Genomic DNA, 21,197 nt, shown 5'->3' with positions numbered 1-21,197 from the left:
TTCCCACACAACTTACTTTCATGAGAAAAAGGCTTTTGACAGATAATTCTCATCAGGTGAAAGGATTATTTTTTTTTTCTTTTAGGTTAAGAATGCATGGTTTCAGTAGGTTCTACTGGTCTACAGCTCCTTTTCCTGAGCTGAAAAGCAGCTAAATATGGCTCCACCATACCGACCTGAAATGCAGAAAGTGGTGGATTTCCATATCAGCTACACAAACACTGTATGGTTTATACAGTATTTCAAGAAAGAGGTTTGATTTTGGAGAAGTTATTCATGCTGAATCACCAGAGGAGAGATCCTTGGATGACTGAAAGGACACACAAGGAAGGTTTCCATATTGATATGCCATCATTTTAAACGTGGCAGGAGAAAATAAACTTCATTATGAGACTCTGGTAGTTCTTATTAACTCTGTGGATTCTATTTTCCTGTAATGGAGAAAGAGCTGTATGTCTCTGCTGAAGAGAAAACAGTGATTCAATGAAATTAAGCCCTGAAATTCCTGACAAAGAACACACCAGACTGGAATCAGTGGACTAGAAAATTCACAAGTTACTCTATGATTCCAAAATCCAGAAGCCATAACACCCCCTTGCTGCTCTGCCAAGCTCGTGGTCTTCAGTAGAAAGATTAATCCCCTCAAGGGTGTCATGTGGAGAGGTGGAAAGGAAAAGAACACCAGAAAAATTAGAAGTTTTTTATCTGCTTGCTGTTCATATGCATGTTCATGCAGGGCACAGACCCTTGCAAGTTAAGACCTGAGGGTTTTTTTAGCCTTAAGACCACACAGTCCCACACCATCAGTTCTTCTGAGCTCTGGAATCCCAGGAATTTCCAGGTGGACTAAGGGGAGAAAGGGAAGAAGGGTGGCTGAGCACCTTGTGGATGTGCACAGGGACAAGACATGACCAATATGAAGTTCACACACTGGGCGTGTGCCCTCTGCAATCCCTGCTTTGTGCAAGATACCTGAAGGAGGATCTTAATTCATTGGAAGCAGGGAATGTGGAGGAATGATCTGCTAAGAGCTGCTTGAAACCTGGGAGCCTCTGCGAGGGGCAAGTGCAGAATCAAGGATGGTGCTTCAGGTGGCCTTTCTGTCCTGAACTCCTGGGGAGGGTGCTCAGCTCACATCAGATGGTTCTACCTCTGCCCACTGACAATCAGCTGACACAACCTGTCACCTGCAGAGGTCATTTGGTGCGGAAAAGAGCTATAAGCAGGTACCTCCCTGCCACCGAGGCAATCAGGTGCTCCAGACCAAAGCATGCTTGATGTCCAGGATGAACAGGATAGCCTAATCCTTAGACAGGGATAGATACCACAGGTCTGATTATTAAGCTCAGATGACTCAAGATATATGAAACTGAGTGCCACTTTTGGTTCAAATGAGTAAACCTAAGCTCTAAAGTTGTAAATCTCTCTGTCTGTTTGATGTAAGAGATGCTGAAATGCTTCCCTTTGCTGTAAATGCTGTAGGGCACGATGACAAGCTCGAATTGTGTTGTTTTTTTTTTCTTAATATGATATGAGCAGCTCACTAAAATCCTTCGTAGGTACTGGGCTAAAAATCTGCAATCAAACCAGCTTTGGCCAGGACAGGATGAACACATTTACCCTGGCTGATGTTTCCATGTTTCCTCCTTCAGGAGACACGAGACTGGATGAAAGAGCTGACCAACTGACATTAAATAATTTGTAGGGATCCAGCTAGAGGGAAGAGAACTGCATCACTGTTTCTGATGTAGGTGGCAAATAACCTCACTGATGACCCAAGAAGTCACCGTCCACTGGAAAAATCTTAAGCTGCCCTGGCACGAAATGAGTTGAACTTGTCTCATGAAAGAGTGAATTTCTGGGAAGAGTTTGGGTCTCTGAAGACATGTGTAGCAATGGCATTACTGTTATTTGCACTGTAATGCTTCCCAGGGAAATTACTGTGCTCCCTTAACTTCGAGATGGGCTCAGTGTCCTGTTGCTCTTTGCTATGCCCAAAAGAACTCTGTAAAACTCTCTTCTTGTGACAAGAAGGAACCAGCCTTACAGCCAGAGCAAGAACATTTTACTGCCAAAGTGAGTTCTTGTAACAGGGATCTCTGGAAAGAATGGAAAAGGTGGATTGAAGGTGAGGAAGATGAGCAAAGCCTTGGCAGTTGTTCTGAAGTCACCTGAGGTCAAGCCCAAATGAACCTGATCCTCTGACTGCTAAAAGGGTACAGGAAGGAAAATGAACCACAGTGAGAAAGAAATGGGTCTTCAAAAAGAGCTGATCAGAGGGCAAGATCACAGATAGAACGTCGTGGTTGTGTTGCTAAAACACCTCATGCAGTCTTGGAAGGCCTGTGATGATGCCACTGTAACAGGTGACTGCATTTTTAAAGACAATATAAAAAAATATGTCAACAAAAAAATTATTTGGTTCTAAGAGTTTCTGTAAAGAGTAGCCAAAATGCAAAGCATTATTTCCTTAACATCAGTTTTACAGCTCTGGTTCCTCAGAGAGGAAGTTTTAAGCTGCCTGTCACATCTTCGTAAGCAGCTGATTTATTTGTAATGAGGCAGCCCCAATGGCATAACTGGTGCTACAAACTCTACTTTTGTGGCCACAATATCACGTTCTGTGTACAAGAAAGCTTCAGACAGTTGCTCCATAAAAACTCTGAAGCCTTTCTGAGCGAAAGACAGTGGCCAAGAAGGATGTCAAACCCATGAGATTTGATAAATTTACAATTTATTTAATGATAAGAAGCTGGACTACTGGATGACTCATCTTTACAGTTCTGCACTGCAAAAGGAGATCATGCTGTGATGCTGTGACAGGAACAACAGTCGTGCCAAAGAGGCTCCCAAGGAAAAAAGAAGGGAAAGGAAAAGGGAGAAGGTCTCTGTGATGCCCCTAAGAAACACACTGAGAATATTTTCAGAAAAAAAAATGTGTTGTGCCACACAAAACAGAGATTTGAGCGCAATTTTAAGAGCTGAAGGCAGTGCTCTACTAACTGCAAGATAAAAATACCAAATGTTTAAGAAGAGCTGAAGGCACTGGTTGTGCCCTGCTGGTCTGTAGTAAGTGCAAGGTGTTCTGCTACAAGAGGGGTGTAAATGGACCTTACAGATGGTGGTACAGCTTTGCTTTTAAATGCTTGGGTGGATGTGAACTTCTGCAGGGTGAATGCCCTTCCTGATCCACAGACTCCTTCCAAACACTATGAAAAAAGCTGGATGAAAATTCCTAGGAATAATTGGATGGTTCTAAAGGAAAGTTTCTCGTAGGCCATGAGAGAAGACCACTTTCTTGGCTGCCCCACAAGACCCAGACAAAAATGCACCTAACAGGGAGGAAGAAAGAGTATTTATTACTTTGCTCTATTTAAGATTTAGCCCCAAGTCACAGGACCACACCATGACTACAACACAGCCCCTGTAATAATCAGCCTAAGACACAGGGGTGGCCTGTCTTGCTGTAGCAAGATGACAGCAAAATGTTCTCCCAAAATCATCTTGTGGAAGCCTATTCTTAGCAATTATTTGTAATAAATAAGAATATTTAATAATCCTATTATTATTATTAATAACATCTTGGTTGATATTAAGAGTTATACAGACCATAAGTAATTTTAACTTGTGTGCAGCAAATGACAGGGGACTAGAAATTATCAGCTCAGGACTTGCAACTGAAAGCACCTTTCATTAGACTACTAAAATTACATAAAGTCATCCACTTTTCCTGCTCTCCCAAGACTGCCTGCAGGAGGGCCAAAAAACCACAGTCCATTTAGAAAAGCTGGGGAAAAAAAAGTTTCCTGAGGAGCTTTCCAGTGCTTTCTAAACCAGCTGTTTAGAAAACATCTGAAGACAATGTGGAACTTTGTGGAAATGCCACAACACTTCTGAAATGAGTAAGATCCATTAAAAAAAAAAATCAATTCTGAGCATCAGAAATCAGAAGAAATGAACAAGTAGAGAAGTCTCTAAGTGATAAGATTTCACTCACTAATTGAATTTTTCTGGCCCAGTTAATGTTTCACTAAGGAATCACTGTCAGCCCTTGGGTGATACCTGCTAATACAGGAGGTACTGAAGAGCTAAACAATGTATTTTGCCATCTGGATTTTAAACTCTCTGCCTAAACCTATTTCCACGGCCTGTGTTCAGCTTGCAACTTGCAGAGCTGGTGTAATTAAGAAGGCTGTTGCCAACCTTTTTAATGCTGAACTTTTTAATGCCATTTTCCTGGATTCTTGTAAGCAGTGTGAGCTTATTTTCAGGTTGGATAAATTGCTTCTGTGAGAGGGTGAGGCATCAACACTGCATTATGTTGCTCAGTACCTCTAAACTGTATTGTACATCCTATTTTTAACTGGGCAAACTCACCATTTAGACCTAGAAGGGCTGCATTTTTCACTGGTCTTGAGGCACATTTTTTTTCCCCTGACTTTTTGTGAGACCATGGGTCCTCTTGAAATGATAGCTAGAAGTGCTATAATAGCACACTTCCAAAGCAAGATGAGCTGCCCCACAGCTCTTGTTGGCTTCAATTACTTGAAATAGTGCATCATTAAACAATAAATTGGCGTGGCTCACTTGCTGGGCCTGCAGGCGAACTGCAAATTAACAATAGTGGATGAGCTAAAAATAAAGAGACTTTTGCCCCCAGGTTTTCACTTGAGGGAAAATATTCTACCTCAGTATTTTCATCTAATACCATTACAGACTTATTAACACTGCGCCATTTCCACCCCAGGGGTTGTACTGCTGGTGAGGGGATGGTTTGTCACGGGTGGCAAGATACAAGTGATATGGGAACTTCATAAATACTGTCACCTCCTGCAACTACTAGCCCAGCAATCAACTAAATATTCCAAGTGAATATTCTGCTCTCCTAGAGGTGGTCACTCCAGGTAGGTGTTGGGCACTCCCAGCCAGAGCTGAGCTTGCCAAAGGCCAGCAGGACCCTCTGCAAAGGACTCAGAAGGTTTTAAGAAATTAAATAGTAACCCTGAGGGAAAAGAGCAGGATCTTGTCCTGCCAGGAGCTCTTCTGTGGGTGGGGAGTCTCTGTCTTGTAAATGGGTACATCTCACCAACGCTCACTATGTTTAAATCCTAGTGGAAGTAATTTTATGTGGTGAGCAGGGCATCAGAATGGAAAATACAGAGAAATAAACCACCTGGAAACCCCAAACTGCTGGCTCTGTGCTCTCTGTCACACGGAAAGGGCCTGGCAGAGGTCCAGCCACTCTCCACTCTCCATTCCCCAAAGGCCACTCTCACTAAACAGCCATAAATGGAACGTGAAGAAGACAAGCACGAGGGTGTGCAGTGGGTTAACTGAGAGCAGAAGCTAAAGAATTATCCTCATTGTTCAGTGCACTTGGTATTCCCTTCTACTCTCAGGCTCCAGCCACACAGAGGAACAAGCCATGCTTCAGTCTTGAAAGAAGAACATACTAGAAGCTCACTAGTCACTAGGGAAAGATCTTTCAGTGGTTACTGAAACAGCTGCACAAAGGAAATAAATGAATTTCCAGTCATAATATTTACACTTCAATCAAAAGCACAGGAAATTTTAATTAGGCAAATACAGTTGTTCATTTAACACCACATATGTAATAGAACATTGGTTTATATCATCACCATCATCATCATTCACTTTTAAGTCAACAGGCAGGCCTGCAACAGGAGGTTTTTCAGGAATCCTACAGCAACACATACACACAAACACACAAACCACATGTAAAAAGTAGCTTGCAAAAGGTAAGTAAGGTTAATGGCAAAAGCTTCTTTCTATGCAGAGGAAATTGAACATTAAAGCTGCAGCATTAGGGGGAAAAAAAAAAAAAAAGGAAGTTTAAAAACAAGAAATGAAGTTGTACAAACAGATGAGAACTTAACAAAATCGGTGACCTTTCCACACAGATGAAGTCAGGTTAAAAAACAAAAAAAAAAAAAAACAAAACCAAAAAAAACCAACAAGCCAAACCAAAACCAAAGGAGACCAAAACCAAATGAGACCAAAGGAGAACCTCCCCCCCAACACACATACAGACAAAAGTGAGAGCACAACAAAGGAAGTGGAAGAAAAGTGTTACCCATAAGTAGCCGCCGTTTCACCCGCTTGTCCACATCAGCTACTGACGTGGCATTGTACTCAGAACTCTCAATTGCAGCCTCATCCTTCTCTAAAACACAAGTAAGGGACAAACATGGAGCAGTTGGTTAATCACAAGCCCAATTTTCCGCTGCCTAAGACAGTTTCTTGGCATGGCACAGCCGAAGCCAAGAAGCAAGGCATGAAAGCACTAAATCCCCGTTAGAGAGTTAATTCCCTTCGAGACCCCAGGAAAAAATTCAAGGGAGTTCAGGGAGAGGAGGAAGGAAGAGGGTGAGAAGGGAGAATGGTTGACTGTGAGGTAATTAACAGCACACAGGAAGCTGCATTCCTACTGGAGAAGGAGACAGCTAACCATGAGTGCCCCAGTGAGGTGTTAGTGATGAAAATTAAAATTCAGGAAGGCTAGTTAAACAAACTACCAAACTGTGGTTCAGGCTGATGGTGGTACCAGGATCTGAAGGTGGCAGGCAGAAGACTAAGACTAAGACTAAGGACTAGGACTAAGACAGACAGAGAGAGCAGGAAGAGTCCGGTGATGGATGCACCATAGTCTTGTACACACTGACACATCAGAGAAGGAGAAACCAAACACCAGCATGCAAATCAAACAAAAAAAACAACACCAAAAAATAAACAAACAAACAACAAACCAAACGAACACAAAAAAAAAAAAAGATCAATTTGGGCAGTGCTGGTTGCCTGCTTGTCTATGAAACACTACTAGCTAAACATTCAATGCTAGGAAAGATGTTGCAAAGAAGAGGGTTTAGTAATTTTAGAAGCATGCAGTTGAGCAGGATGATGGCATCAAAGATCATTTGACAAGGTAGTCTCTGATATCCTACATGTCAGAGTTTCATACAGCAGAATGAGGACTGTGGTTATGCTTTGTTAGAAAGACACAGAAACAGTCACAAGTGTGGGAAGAGACGATCAGTAGGTGAAATAAAATTAAAGGTTTCTGATAACAGGAGAGCAATGGAGAAGCAGCAGCTGGGTAAATGAAATGATTTCTAGGAAAAGGGAAATGCTGATTAGGAAAAAAAAAAACAAAAGGAAAAAAATGCAAGTGGGGGCTTTCACATGCAGCAAACATAAAATAAAAAATTTTTTTTAAAAAATAAAAGGTTAAGTCAAGCAAACGAAGACAAAATATGTTAGACAAAGGGTCAACAAGTATTTATCTGGCATTGCAGAAGTTTGCATTCTTGCAGTGATGCCTGGTAAAGATACACCACTGAAGACAGCAAACACTGGAATCACTGAAGTGAGGAGGAGGAGGAGGCTGGCAGGTTTTGTTTGTGGCAACACTACATGGTTGAGTGGTAACAAGAAGTTGTTTTGTTTTGTTTTTAACAAGTTCTAGATGGGATCAGGCTGCAATAGAGGCTTTTGTTTGAGTGTTTGAGTTTTTGTTTTGCCTTTTTTTTTTTTCTCTGTAAATAATTAATAAACGTCAGTTATCAGACAAGACAGGCAATCAGGAACCATCACCAGAAAGCAGGAATAAAAATGTAAAAAAAAAAAGAAAAAAAAAAGAAAAAAAGGAAGTAAAAAAATTAGAAGTATTCTAAGAGAAAGAACTATTTAGAGGGACGAAAATCAGCACAGGCAGTAATATGTGACTTACATCACAAGACCAAGGAATGTAACATGGAGTTGTATGTATTACATTACAAAAAATGAGAAAAAAAAAGTAAAAAACCAGGTGCAGTGTACACAGCTTTTCAAATCATTTTTTACATGCTGAACAAAATAAAACATCAATCCAAGGGTATTAGTGAACAATAATAAACAGAAGATCAATTATCCATTCAATAAAACCTGCTCTAAAAGCCCTCACCAATGAGAAAAACATTATGGATTTTAGGTTCTGATCTGTCACCAAGAATTTTCAAATGTTAACTTGCACTATGCAAAAATATCCTTTTTTTCTTTTCTTTTTCTTTTTCTTTTAAAGCAGAGTGGAAAGAAATGGTGTTAAGCAAATAACACATTTTCTAATCACAAATGTTTGCACAGCACCTCCCAAGATGCTCCACCTCTTCAATAGCCTTTTTCTACTGATATTCTGAATCAAAACTTATTCACTACAGGTGTTACAATTTTTAGAATCATAAATCATACAACAGGGCTTAAGAAGGCACAACCTGATGACTAATTTTCCCCGATAACAGCTTAGGAGAGAAGATCATTTTCCTAACTTTGCTCGTGCAAGGAAGTCTTGACTCATGGAAGTGAGAGGGAAGAGCCGGAAATTATGTTCTACGCCTTTTTACTTAAAAAAATCACCTTCTACACCTTTTAACTTCCAAAATGAACAGAGTTACGAAGAGAAACAAAAGCTGCACACGTGAGTAACAGAGGGGATACTCCATTAACACACGTTTTGACAGGACATGCACAAAACGCTCCTCTCTCTGCCCGCCGTGACCTCAGCCACGGCAGGAGCCGCTGCCCCACACTCCTCTCAGCAGTGCTGCTGAACCCCTGTGAGGTACAAACACACACACACCCTCATGTGCACACACACCAGCGTGCAGACACGTGTATTCTGCGAGGAACAGCAAATAAAGAGGCTCTGCAGAGCAGGACTTACCGATGCAGGTTCGGCCGTCCGAGTGCAGGGCGTACTTCTGGTGACAACCACACACAGGACCAGTATCTGTGTCATCACAGGTGTGCTGGCAGCCTCCATTCCCATAGTTACAGGTTACTAGTTAAGCCCCAAATGAATGTGCATATATGTATATATAAATAAAATGACAATGAAACCAATTAGTCTTGAGGGACTCGCGGAAGGCGGAAGAGCAGTAACATACCAAGACATGAGGCAACATAACATTTTGTGTTTGCAAGTTATTTTGTGCTTCTTCTTCTTCTTTCTGCCCCCTCCCTTATGTCTATCTCCTGCCCTAACCTCGATCCATGCAGTGGAGAGAGAAAAAATCAAGGCCATGTGCTACATTTTCCCCAGGCTATTTGTATTAATAATTTTAGTAGCAGTGGGTATCCAATTCCACCTCTTCCTAAAAGCTTCATGTCCATGATGGATGTGGCACGAAGAAATCAACACATGTATTTTTTCAAGTCTATAGACAACATCTCTCGTTTGCCTCCCCTTCATCTCCCTGTTTTGAAATGTTACAGTAATTAAAATGCTGACTCCTGCTATCAGAAGGAACTTCCTCATGTTGGTCTTAGCAGAATTTTCCTTCTAGATAAGAAAATTTAGAGAAGAGCCAGGGGAGCAATTTGCAATATACACTAAAACCAAGACAATGGTTAACAGGGCTTGAAAATCGTGTATCTGACTTGACTCTACACTGAGGTTTCATCTGATGCAGCTCATCTGTTTTCCCACTGAGCTCGGTGACCCTGCTTTAATGCCACCTTCTGAAAATGGAGTAGACCGGAATTTTCAGTCACAGTGCTCAGAACTGAAATTCCCCCCCTCTGGTGTGAGCACCTCAGTGCTGAGCTGTCGTGTCCCTCTCAGTAACCACTGAAATATTGAAGCTTAAAATGGAACAGTTCTAAGAAAACCAACTGAGGGAGACCCACACCCAACAGGATTCCCGTTCAAGCCTCCTGCCGGTGTGGGAACTGCGAGTTTACCACCTCAGTCCTTGAAGTCTAGCAAAGATCCCAATGGGAATTGTCCATCTCTCAGGTGAGCACAGACCTGAGGCCACTACAGGTGCAGCCCTGGTCCTTCCCAACGCACACTTGGAATAAAATCTTTGTGCTGTTCAGGGACAGAGAGGGAACAGCCTCGGTGCCCAGTGCTGAGAACAATCTCTGAGCGAGCCTGCCTGGATTCCCACCTCACTTTCCAGGAATATCTGCCCAGCTGCAAGGAATGCCAATGAGAAAAATGGAGAGCAGCCTGATCTGTGTTCCCTTACTGGAGCTTGACTAGACTGGGAAATGGGAATTGTGGGTTCAGTCCCACCAGACAGAGGAGGGAATTGAACTCACACAGCCCAAGTTATAAGAATCCTAAACTTCCAAGGAATCACATTAAAAAATCCCCCTAAGCAACAGCCACCCTCAGGCATTCTTTCTTCTCCTCCACTTTTACAGCTTAACTAATCATTTATCTTTGTGAAAAAAACAAAACAAAACAAAAACCCACACCTGAAACAACTGATTCTGCAACATTTCTTTCCCTTTGTTACACAGCAGCATTTTAGCTTCTATTTTTGATGCAAACCAAACAAAATTTGTTGTCAATTCTCTATTCTTAAACCTCCCATCTTTTATTTGTGCTAATCCAAAGTAAAGTGATTTCCCTCTACCTTTCCTCCCCTCCTTCCTGACCCCATGTGCCTCCAGGACTATATGGAGGTTTATCCCATGTTTCTATTCCATCACAAATTAACTTAAAGGCCTTGTTTATGCCAGATGTTTGAATACATTTCAGTATTTTTATTGAGATTTTAAAGTGCAATCAGCAACAAAGCCCACATTTTAAAAAACTTGACTGTAGAGGTTATTTTTGGCATTCCTTGCTGAAAGCCTCTGCTGGCAGGGATGAAAATATCCGATGTAAATATGAGGAACTTTTCCTTACTATATTTGCCTGTGAAAAAATCCAGACTGATGGCATTTATAATAAACCCTGCAGAATCACACACTTCTTTTATAGTTTCCCTGTCTATTAAAGTTACTGGTTCCTGTTCTACCCAGTCAGTGAACACAGATGTAGGTCAGTTCCTTTTCCTGTCTCCTACAAACATTAGTTAATCATGTTTTTGAGGGATTTGAATTTCTGTCTAGACTACAAATTTATTTATTTATTTATTTTAAGCAACTTGAGCCAAAATTCTGAAGCTTGACAGCTCTGCAGGTGAAATGGGCAACAAAATCCAGTTGTAAAATATGTCATTTCAATTTTCTTCCAGCCCTAATTCCGTGGCAGTTACATGGTGAGAAGTTTCTCTTGCTTAGAGGAAGAAAATCGTAATTATTTAAAAGCAAATGGACACCCAGATCTACTCCATTTTTGTCAGAAAGCATTAAAGCAGCATTACTGAGAATTCCCAAAGTGTGCTTTTAAAGATTATTTCTGATTAATCTGGACTCTGCAGCCATGCAAAAGGCTGTGTGCTCATTCAGAGCCTATGAAGTCAAAAGAGGCAAACAAAAAGAGGCAAAACAGTAAATCCTGACAGACACACATCACCTTAAAATATTATAAATCATGTTACAATAAAAGAGATGGAATATAGTATTTTTTTTTTTAACCAAAGGAGAATATGGAACTAGCTGTTAGAATTCAGATATATTTATTCCCACACAGCAGATTTAAACCCAGAGTAACACCACTGCTTCAGACACCAGTGCCTACATCCCTAGAAATACATATGGACTAGTCTAGAAATGATACTTCCATGATGAAAGACAAGATCCAACTGTCTGGAAGAGGAATGACATCTTAAAGAACAAAAAGGATTTTAAGGTACATATTCCCCTAAATAATGATTGGTGTCCCATGTTAAACTTCCCAGAAGACAGAAAATATCAGAATTCTCACTCTACACCCTAAATCCTGTTTTCAGGGCTTCTCTGAAGTTTCAGAGAACCTTGGGTTTTTTTTGTTTCTTCCACCACACATGCCCATGAAAAAGAGTATTTGAAAACACGTGCTAATTATTAAATCCAGCATTTAATACCCAGTAACTCAAAAAATCCCCCAGGACAACAATGTCCTGATCTTGTCCTGAGATGAATCCTATGGCTCAGATGCCACAGAATTTGTCACAAGCCAGGTCTTACAGTTTTGTAGAATGGATTTCTGCAATGATTCAGACATTGTAATTCCAGATAAATTAAAAACTGCACGGCTTTTTAACTAAATTGGCCATTAAATACATAATTTACCTTAATATATGGGCTTCTCTTTTTTATGTGATTAAGCTGTGCACGCAGCTTTGCTTACATTATTTATTCTATTTAAATTTATTTTATTTAAATTATTTATTTAAATATTTAATATTCTGAAGGTCTTTTAATTGTTTATAACTCTTTTAGGCTGCAACTGGCAGGCATGTGTATCTGCTATAGGTTTCCTCTTACTTTTTCAGCTTCCAGCTAATAAAGAGATGAACACAAAATGTTCCTGGTTGGTTCACATTTTTTGGGGAAAAAAAATCTTCAATTTATCAAAGATTTCTAATGCAATCATGCTCAGGAGCAGGATCCTAAAATCTGCCATACACAGATGTAGAAAGAGGAGGGTAAATTCTCACATTTTCTCAATATAATCTGGAACCAAATTTGCTACTCTGAAGTCTCTTCTTTCTGCTGCCAGCAAGTATCTGTGAGAACCACTGACAAAGCAGAATATTCTTCTAATAAAGCCATTAAAGCAGTTTTTACAGAAATATCAGTAAACTACCAGAAGCTGAAGTTTCCCAAAGCTTTGGATCTAAAGGATGCAGCTCATCGGAGGAATTACGTGTGGATCTTGGGTGTTTCTCCAGATGACCTCTTGAGGGCCCTTTCAGTCCCACTGTTTTCTCAGCATGTTGCGCAACTGAGAAATTGCACCCTTAAAATTTACACTAAGAAAAGCATAAGGGCTGCAACCTTAAGCACTCAAAAGCTCCAAAATCCCAGGCTTCTTGTCCACAGACTCCTTGGATCAGGATCTCTCTCCTGACTGGCATATACAGAAACCAATTCTGTGCCCTTCAGTGCCCAGGGAAGCTGGGGAATGTCAGGGCTGTGGAAAAAGCTGGGAATCTTTTCTCATTTGCTGCAGAGTTGAGCAGCAGATCAGAGATGGACTGTCAGGAAAGAATGGTCTTGTTCAGACAGAGCCCTAAAAACTCTGATCTACTCCTGCCTTCGCCGTGGAATTCCCGCTTAGGGTTTGGCAAATCACTTGGATCCCTTCTGCTACAGCTTGCTGATCCTGTATCCCTTTCTCCATGGCATTTGCAACTAGGGCTGGAGCCATCAGGAGCTCGGCTGAGACCACACCAAAGTGCTGTAAATGCTGAGCTGGGTTCTGTGTGTTTCTTGTTCGTCACCTGTCGCTACTAAATGGCTTTGACATCACCAGCCTTATATCCATTTCCCATCCGTAAGCCAGGCAAGGCAGCACTTTGTAACTTGACAAGAATGTTTTGAAAACACGCTGCCAGCGCCCACAAAGCACTTTGATGTTACAGTAATGGGTATCGTGGGAAAAGCCCACGAGGAAATTAAAAATTTGGGGTTCATAATAGGGTTTAAATGGTGTGCAGCAGGAGAGGCGTGACACTAAATTATGGAGAGGAAGATGCTGAACACTGACCATCATGTACAGTGAATGAAGCAGAGTGCCCTCCTTATCAGCACGAGGTGATAAATGATCAGATGATAATCATATGTGATGCTGTAATTAGAACTTAATGACAATCTTGTCGCTTGCAAAACTCCAGCTCAAGGTTTAAGCCAATCCCACTGAAATGGTCAGCTGGGAAAGAGTTTTAAAAAAGTCAGTATTTGATTTCAGAACTAGACCTTTATAAAGAGCCTGCTGTAATCTCACAATTATTGTCCCAGGCTATCTGCTTATTTTGTGTTTGGGAGGGCCAGAAGTGGTTATTTTAAATAAAACTCTGCAATAGGCTTGCAGAATGTGCTGGGGGTTTGGGGGTTGGTGCACTCCAAAGTAAGGTCTGCAGCCTTGAAAAACTCAACATCCTCACTTAAGAGGTCTGTCACCAGAAGTTCATTATACTTCCAGCTACAATGTGAACACCACCACAGGGCACAGAATAAATTGAGGTTTTTCACTCTCTTAAACCTCGAGGCATTTAGAAACAGTGTTCTGGAAAAGGCTTTCATACTCCTGCCACCATCTCAGTATGAAAAGGGATCCTCAGATTCCTCAAGAATACACAATTTGAGGGAACAAATAACAAACAGCACAAATAAACATCCTCTCCCACTTCACCAATGGAACTGATGCTGCACTGCAATTACCAGCACGCAATGTCCACTTCTGATAAACACTGGGAATGGAAATTACCATAAAGGCAGTTTTTCTCTGTGCTTTTGCCTTTGGCCCTGTGTAGTCTCTTAATACTAAGCAGAAATCAGGCTGTATGATATCCTGTGGCATTTCTTGGTGATAATCAGTGGTGGTTCTTTTGATTTTGTACTTGGGAACTAACACCATCTCAGCATGTTTATGCAGTGGAGATCTCAGGAAGAAAAAAACTGAAGTGTAAGAAACACTGTCTCAAAAATACTGGCCCTGTGCAAAGCACCAAACATTTCTCACGTTGCTTCACTGAAGTTCCTTCTCTTTTGGTCTCTCACAAAGCTACCAAGTAGGAATGGAAGCTACTGGAGTCAGATCTAACACTCCCTGAAGCCACCAGAAAGACTCAGTCCTGAAGCTTTCAGATAATGATGCTGAGGTCAATTATTTCTACCTGAACAGAGCAATTTCTAATTTGGTGTGCTAATGAATATCTGTATCTTCAGCACCCCAGCTTCAAGAATATGTCACGCAGGGTTTTTCTCTGAAGAACAGTACATATGATAACAGCTGCATGTTTTCCAAGTAATAAAAGGAAAGCTAGACTGTGTGCAGTGGAATCAAGACTAATCACTTCTATCCCTTAAAAAAGAGGAATTCACGCTCTTAATTTGATAGCTCTGGTGGGTTTATCATTAAATCCATTAGCAGACTTATCAATGCATCTGTCACTATGGTCTTCCCAAACACTGCAAGCCAGAATCCAATATGCTTTATAAGGAAAGTCTGGATTAAACTGATCCTTCACTTTTCTGCATTCATAGTAAGGTAGAAAAGTTGTTACTATTTTGCCAACAGAGCCACTGTCAAGATTTCAACATTCCATCATCCAATCCCTCTTATCCACCCCCAAATACACCTTCCACAGCAAAAACCCCACCCCACTAACATTACAAATCATCTTTGGTCGAAACAAAGTTAACTTCTTCTGGAACACAACAACAACAACAACAACAACAACAAGAAAACAAGACATTTTGGGGCATTTGAAATTTAATCTTCATCTACCTACATTTGCAGTCCTTCTGGTTTTTGGCAAGCTCAAAGCCAGGCCTACATTCACAGGCAACCCCACCTTTGGGCGTCTCCCGGCAGATGTGTGCACACCCATGATCTTTGTTCATACAGTTCATACCCTCTGGAAAAGAAAAAGAAAGAAAAATGGAAATTATTAGTGTTGAAGTAAAAAAATTACAAAACAGTTTTACATCTCCAGTCCTCCAGCAATTTTAACTTTCATTTTGCTTATTCCACGAGACGAGAGGACACAGCTGAAAAGAGATTGATAATCAACAAAACAGAGTAATACAAGTCAAACATCCTCCTGGGCAAGTACTGCTGTGGACTGCAGGGTGTCTCTGTTGCATGTGGAAACTCAGAACTTGTGACTTCCCTATTCTGTATCTATATCTTAACCTTCCATGAAAATATCATGGATTTAAAGGATACTCCAGCAATGTCCCACTGGTGATTATCAGAGTTCAACAACTGAGCTCACTGTTATTTTTTTCCTGGTATACATTTAATGGCTGTTATTGTCTGATGCATTTTTATTTGCCTCTTAATGTTCTTTATATTTTCTAACACACAAAATCCATCAAATACTGTTTTTCCTTGGATCTGTTTCTTTGCTATTTGTTATGCACCTCAATTATCTGTCACCTCCAACAAACCTACCACCACTTCTCTCTTTGACTCCAAGAAACAAAACACACAAATATCCAAGTGCCATGGGTGGATTCCTGTTAATGTTTGTGCCAGTGCAAACCAGCTTTCTTTTAACCATCACAGTGCCAATTTTAGCTTTCTAAACCATGTGAGTGATTTAGATACTGAATGCACCTTATACTCTTAGAGCCTTTCACTGCTGGGTTAATTCAAATCCCACATATTCACAGAAATCTTGAACTCAGCTCTTATGGGTCAGCATCTAACATTCCTCCTGTGAAGGGAGGCTAGCCAGATTTGCATTACAAAGCCTTCCCAGACTTCCCCTTGGATATCTGACCTGGAGAGGAGACAAATTCTCTCAGAGTACACCGACAGAGAATTCACAGAGTAACTCAGCCTGCTGCCCAAAAACCAGCGTTTGTTCCCCAAAACACTGGTGTGAGCATCACCAGTGTGGACTCAGGAAGGCACTTGATGCTTTGCAACACATCCCAACCTATTCTAGGCTAACTTCTCAAAATAACTGCAGTGTAAAATGTTCAACTTAAATCTACTGTAAGCAAATGTGGGGGTTTTGTGCAAAATTTTGAGGAAGAAACGCTACAGAAAGCCAGAGATTCCCTCAGGTTGCCAGAAGTTAACAGCTCCAAGAGTTTTTTTTTCTCTCCTCAATTCTACCTCTGAAAGGTTTATATTAGCAGAGGGATGAAAAACACACATCACCACCAGTCCTACAAAAGATACCAGGATCTTAAACCTCACCACCTGTAACAACCAACATTATAGACAACAGATATATTTATCACTTCTGAATCCCCCTCTGTGTTGTCCTTGCTGAGTCTAAAAACTTGCCAAAACACAAAATGAGTTATTCTTTGTAAACTCTGCAGCCTGGACAACAGATGCTATTGTGAGATACAACACATCCTATAACACCATCCTACACATCAAAGTGAGGTATGAACGTTTTGTTTGGCTGAACAGATACAAGAAACCTGGGAATGGCCTCAGTGAAGGTTTTGAGGCATTTTATAATCTCTTTCTCTCCACTTCTCCCAACAAAGGATTTCAGACACAATGTGTTTGTCAAACTGCATTCCTGTGCACTCCAGCTCTGCCCAGAAAAGGATCTGGGAAAGATAACACATGGCTGATTGAGTCACACTGCTGAGGCAATGAGAAGAGGGGAATTACAGAGATGAAAGAAGATATTTAAGGGCCCAGGAGTGTACTGTTTGCTTACAGATACTGAATATCTGCCATTGTTAAAATCACTTGGGCAGACAACATAAAATACCGAGAGAAAACTAAGCTCAAAATCATGACATTTTGAAACAAAAGTAAGACAAGAGTAGAATTTTATCCTGCTATTTGTGTGTAATTTCACAATATTTCAGTTACTGTATTAATTATTTCAGCTATTGTAAGAATCAGGTAGTCAGAGTTGTAGAAAAACTCTTTCAGTTCCACGTTTCGCTGGAAATCTCCTAAGTCTGAAATTCATTATTTTAGATAATGCTAAGTTTTTTCCTTGTGAAATGAAAGACTGTTATTTTTCAGTCAAGAGCAAGAACTCATGCACAATGAAAATTAAATCACAAAAAACTCCTGAGCAAAACCTTTCTAGCCTGAAGAAAAATACTGAAAGAAGAATGTAGCAAATTTTACCTTGCTAAAAAAAGGTAATCTAAACCAAATTTGTCCTAATTTGCAAATAGTTCTAATAATTCCAAATTTTATTTTTTCAGCAAATACAGTATTTGGCCAGATGTTTTCTGTATCAATCTACATACACAAATAATCTAAAAATTATTGTTGATAAATAAAGTTTACCTTTTCTGCAAGCTGACTCTTCAGACAATACTGAATCTTAAATGATACAGCATATAAATCACATGAAAAAAACCCCAAAAATATGCTAAATACCTTCCTAGTAATATTTTTTGTTGCTACAGAAATGCATGTAAATGGGAGGGAAAAATACTCTTGAAATGACTTTGTTCAGTCTTCTTTTCAGCATCTGCATCACTCAGGTTTGGAACACCAGGAGCTGTTCCCAGCTGGGATTTTTGCAGGGATCAGCTTCTAGAACTGGTGGGACTTTGGGTCAAGTGAAAAACCACAGTTCCCAAATGCAGGGCAAGTCTAAATGTTGGTAAAAGAGAAGTCTGTACACCAAAAGAATAAAAAAAACAAACACACACACACACACACACACAAAAACCCAAAAAAACCCACAAAACAAAACACAACACCAAATGAAAACCCCCACTTTATCGTCATGACCCTAAAATGCCCAGTGTTGAAAAGTTTTGCATATTAACTGTTAATAAAAGCAGTATCTCAATTCCATGTGCTGTTACTCAAGGTAATCTCCAAAGTCAGCACAAGAGTGGGTGCATGTTCCCTTTGGCAGTGCTGGCAGACAGTAAAATAAACTTTTGGAACACAGACACATCCTCAGCAAATTCACCTTACACACAGCAAAACAGAATCCACTGGAAAATATAAACAGGAAGAGAAATGCCACTTGAGAAAGGAAAACACTAATCTAATTAAACCCAAATCCTCTCTCAGCATTCTAGATACGACTTGAGAAACTCTCTCCTGTTGCATTCCTGGATCTTTTTTCTGACTTTGAGTTACAAAAGGTTGTTCATGGGAGAGTGGCAGACGTCGTCATGTGCACCCACAACCCACACTCAGTTTTGTTCCTGGCCTAGGAGAGCTTTGGGTGTGAGTCCACTACATTAATCCAGTCTGCCACCTGGTTATCACAGATCTCCTCACAGTGCTGTTCTGCAAAATGTTCAGTCTGATACAATGACCCCTCCATTGTGTTATGCTCTAAAAATGTTTTCAGCTCAATGGCTCTGAAAGTGCTTAAATCAGCTTGACTGTGACAACTAATGTACTGATCAGCCTTTATTTTTCATTAACACTGCCTGTTCTCATCTTAATTAAGACTTCCAGCAATTATTTTACCCTGTGGTTCATCGTATATGCTCAGATTGTCCTCTATGTTGTCATGATTTCAGTTACTGGCTGTTTGCATTGCTGCTGTTTTCATAACTTTCAAATAAACAAGTTGATTCCAAACACGATCTGAAGAAGACTATTTAAATTGCAACCAAAGATGTAACACACAGTGGTAACTTTTAGAGTATTGTCAGACTATGTGGACTTGAACGTGGTAAGAAAAGATAAGAAATCTTGAACTTAACCTATAAGAACACTGATATGCACAGTAGCATCATTTACACTCAATCCTCAAAGCTACATAATCAGATTATCCTTTCTGTTGTTAATTTTAGCACCAGGTACAGAGTGAGAGCTCTTATTAGAGTTGCACCCTATACAAAATACAAAATATGTACCTTATTAATAAAAAATAATAAAAACAGTTGTAGACATTACTTATGAAATTAATGCATTACACATAATTTGAATGATTCTGTTCCAGTAACTCCCAGAAGAGCTAAAAAGACACCAAATATGAGTTATATTCAAGTCATTGAATTGCTGGACTCGGAGAAGCCACAGTGCTTAACTCTTTCTGAGCTGGTTTACACACTTCTTGGAACATAACCCACACATAAAGTACAGCATAAACCTTTACACGATTACAAACAACATGCAGTTGTGGTCGGTGTCTCCCCATCAGTATTAGTTATGGGGGATAATTACTCCTGCTTGGGTACAGGATCCATGAAACTGGGACTGGGGATATTCAGGGCTTTCAGGACTTTTCTCTCTTGGAGAACTGTTAATTTAAGGAATAGTACAGTTCAGCTGTATCAGGATCAGTCGATACAATTCATAGCAAAATCTCATAGGAAATTATAACAATACCAACTCTACTGCAATTGTAATAACTATAAAGAAAGAAACAGAAGGTGGTGTGAAATACAATGTCTTTAGATGATCTGATTGTCACTCGTGGTCCTTCTCTCCAGGCCTGGTGCTGGGAAGAGGGGCATATATTTACAGCAGCAGGGAGAGGAAAGAATGCAAGAGAAAAACAAGTATTTTCATTTTAGTTGTTTACTAAACTATTAATATAATGGGATTTTTTTTGTTTTGTTTACTTTTTAAAAATTGTGTGAGAAACTACAGCACTTACAAAAAACCCCCAGTGGTCAATGAGCAAGCAGCTTAGAAAACTGATAAAAGACAACTCCTCTCCCAGAGTTCTTACTCCGTGAGGAATGAAACCCAACCAAAAGACACTCGGTTTCTGATGAAGACAGGAACATGATGGTAGTGAAAAATGTGAGATGGCTGTTTTATGCCAAATGCTACATTATTCATGCAAATTTTTGTCATATAAAAAACACCACACTGTTAACTTTTTTGTGTGGCTTTGTGGAAAGCAGCTCCCCATCCCCACCTGCGAGTGTCCCTGCTTCGACCTTCTAACGCCAACACCTCGTGTGCGTTTCGACAGTGATGGAAATCAGCATTTGGCTGAACAACCCAATTACAGCCAACAAATACATATGGTCAGATCTTAGGCCCATTAAAGCAGAAGGATTGTTTTCCAACAGCCTGGAATGCTGCACAGTTGCATCAGATCTTCTGGACATTTCTGGCTCACTAATGAGAGCCCGATTCTGGGATGTGAAGAATTGGCTGGGTGAGCTCAGGCCCCCCAGTGAGAGCTTAAGTTGGTTTCATCTCCAAACAGAATGTCCTTACTTGAGGATAAAATCCCTCTCAAGATCTGCTCTCTTCAGCAAGAAAATGGAGGATGAAAGGAATTGATGGAGCTGATCATGACACGATGGGTGCACAGCATCCATCTAAGAACAGACCTTCAGAGCCAAGTGAGAAACCTGGCACTGGGTAAACTGGGAGTGTAACAATCTATGTCACGGGCTAATGTCTTTTGTATTCACTGAAAGAACATAAAACTTTCTGACTTTGTGCCTTGGTTCTGCCTGAAGCTTTAGGAAAATACAGTTGTTCCAGTGACTACAACTCACCCCAACGGAGGTTAAAAAGCAAACAAATAAGGCAGGCAAACTGACCCCCAAGGAAACAGAATCCTACACCACTAAGTAGGTTGTCTGGAGAAATCCTGGACATCATACAAGAAAACAGCTGCTGGTACACTATAAAATAAACAAATTCAAGTTTGTTTAGCAATGACATGTGTTTTCAGTTTGGACCTAAAACGTGCTCAGGGACAGCATCTCCAGCAGTCTGGTCTCTGACAAGATGTTCCTGCTCTGAGTGGTGGCCAGAAAAGCACATGTGTCCTCCAGCCACGGAGAGGGATTCTGTCTTAAGGCTTAGAAATAGTGTCAGAAATGTAACTCCATTCTGTCAGGAAGGGCAAACACTTGCAATTCTGCAAAGGTGCTGC

General features: G+C 40.5%; 1 protein-coding gene across 2 annotated transcripts in view; it reads right to left on the bottom strand.

Moving 5' to 3' along the window:
* Positions 1–21,197, bottom strand: part of SCUBE1 (signal peptide, CUB domain and EGF like domain containing 1) — a 169,062-nt gene that overhangs the window by 68,109 nt on the left and 79,756 nt on the right. The window contains exons 5-7 of one of the 2 annotated variants that reach the window (XM_050325506.1): positions 15,171–15,296; positions 8,717–8,833; positions 6,095–6,184 (exon numbers count right to left, since the gene is read on the bottom strand). In XM_050325506.1, coding sequence (XP_050181463.1) covers positions 6,095–6,184; positions 8,717–8,833; positions 15,171–15,296 — 333 coding nt within the window. The remainder of the gene's footprint in view (positions 1–6,094; positions 6,185–8,716; positions 8,834–15,170; positions 15,297–21,197) is intronic. The other variant, XM_050325507.1, reaches the window with a different exon arrangement.

This window comes from Myiozetetes cayanensis, unplaced genomic scaffold (assembly GCF_022539395.1).
Source record: "Myiozetetes cayanensis isolate MyiCay16 unplaced genomic scaffold, myiCay2020 scf3, whole genome shotgun sequence".
Classification (NCBI taxonomy): Eukaryota; Metazoa; Chordata; class Aves; order Passeriformes; family Tyrannidae; genus Myiozetetes; species Myiozetetes cayanensis.
This window is presented reverse-complemented; position numbering and strand designations above follow the sequence as displayed.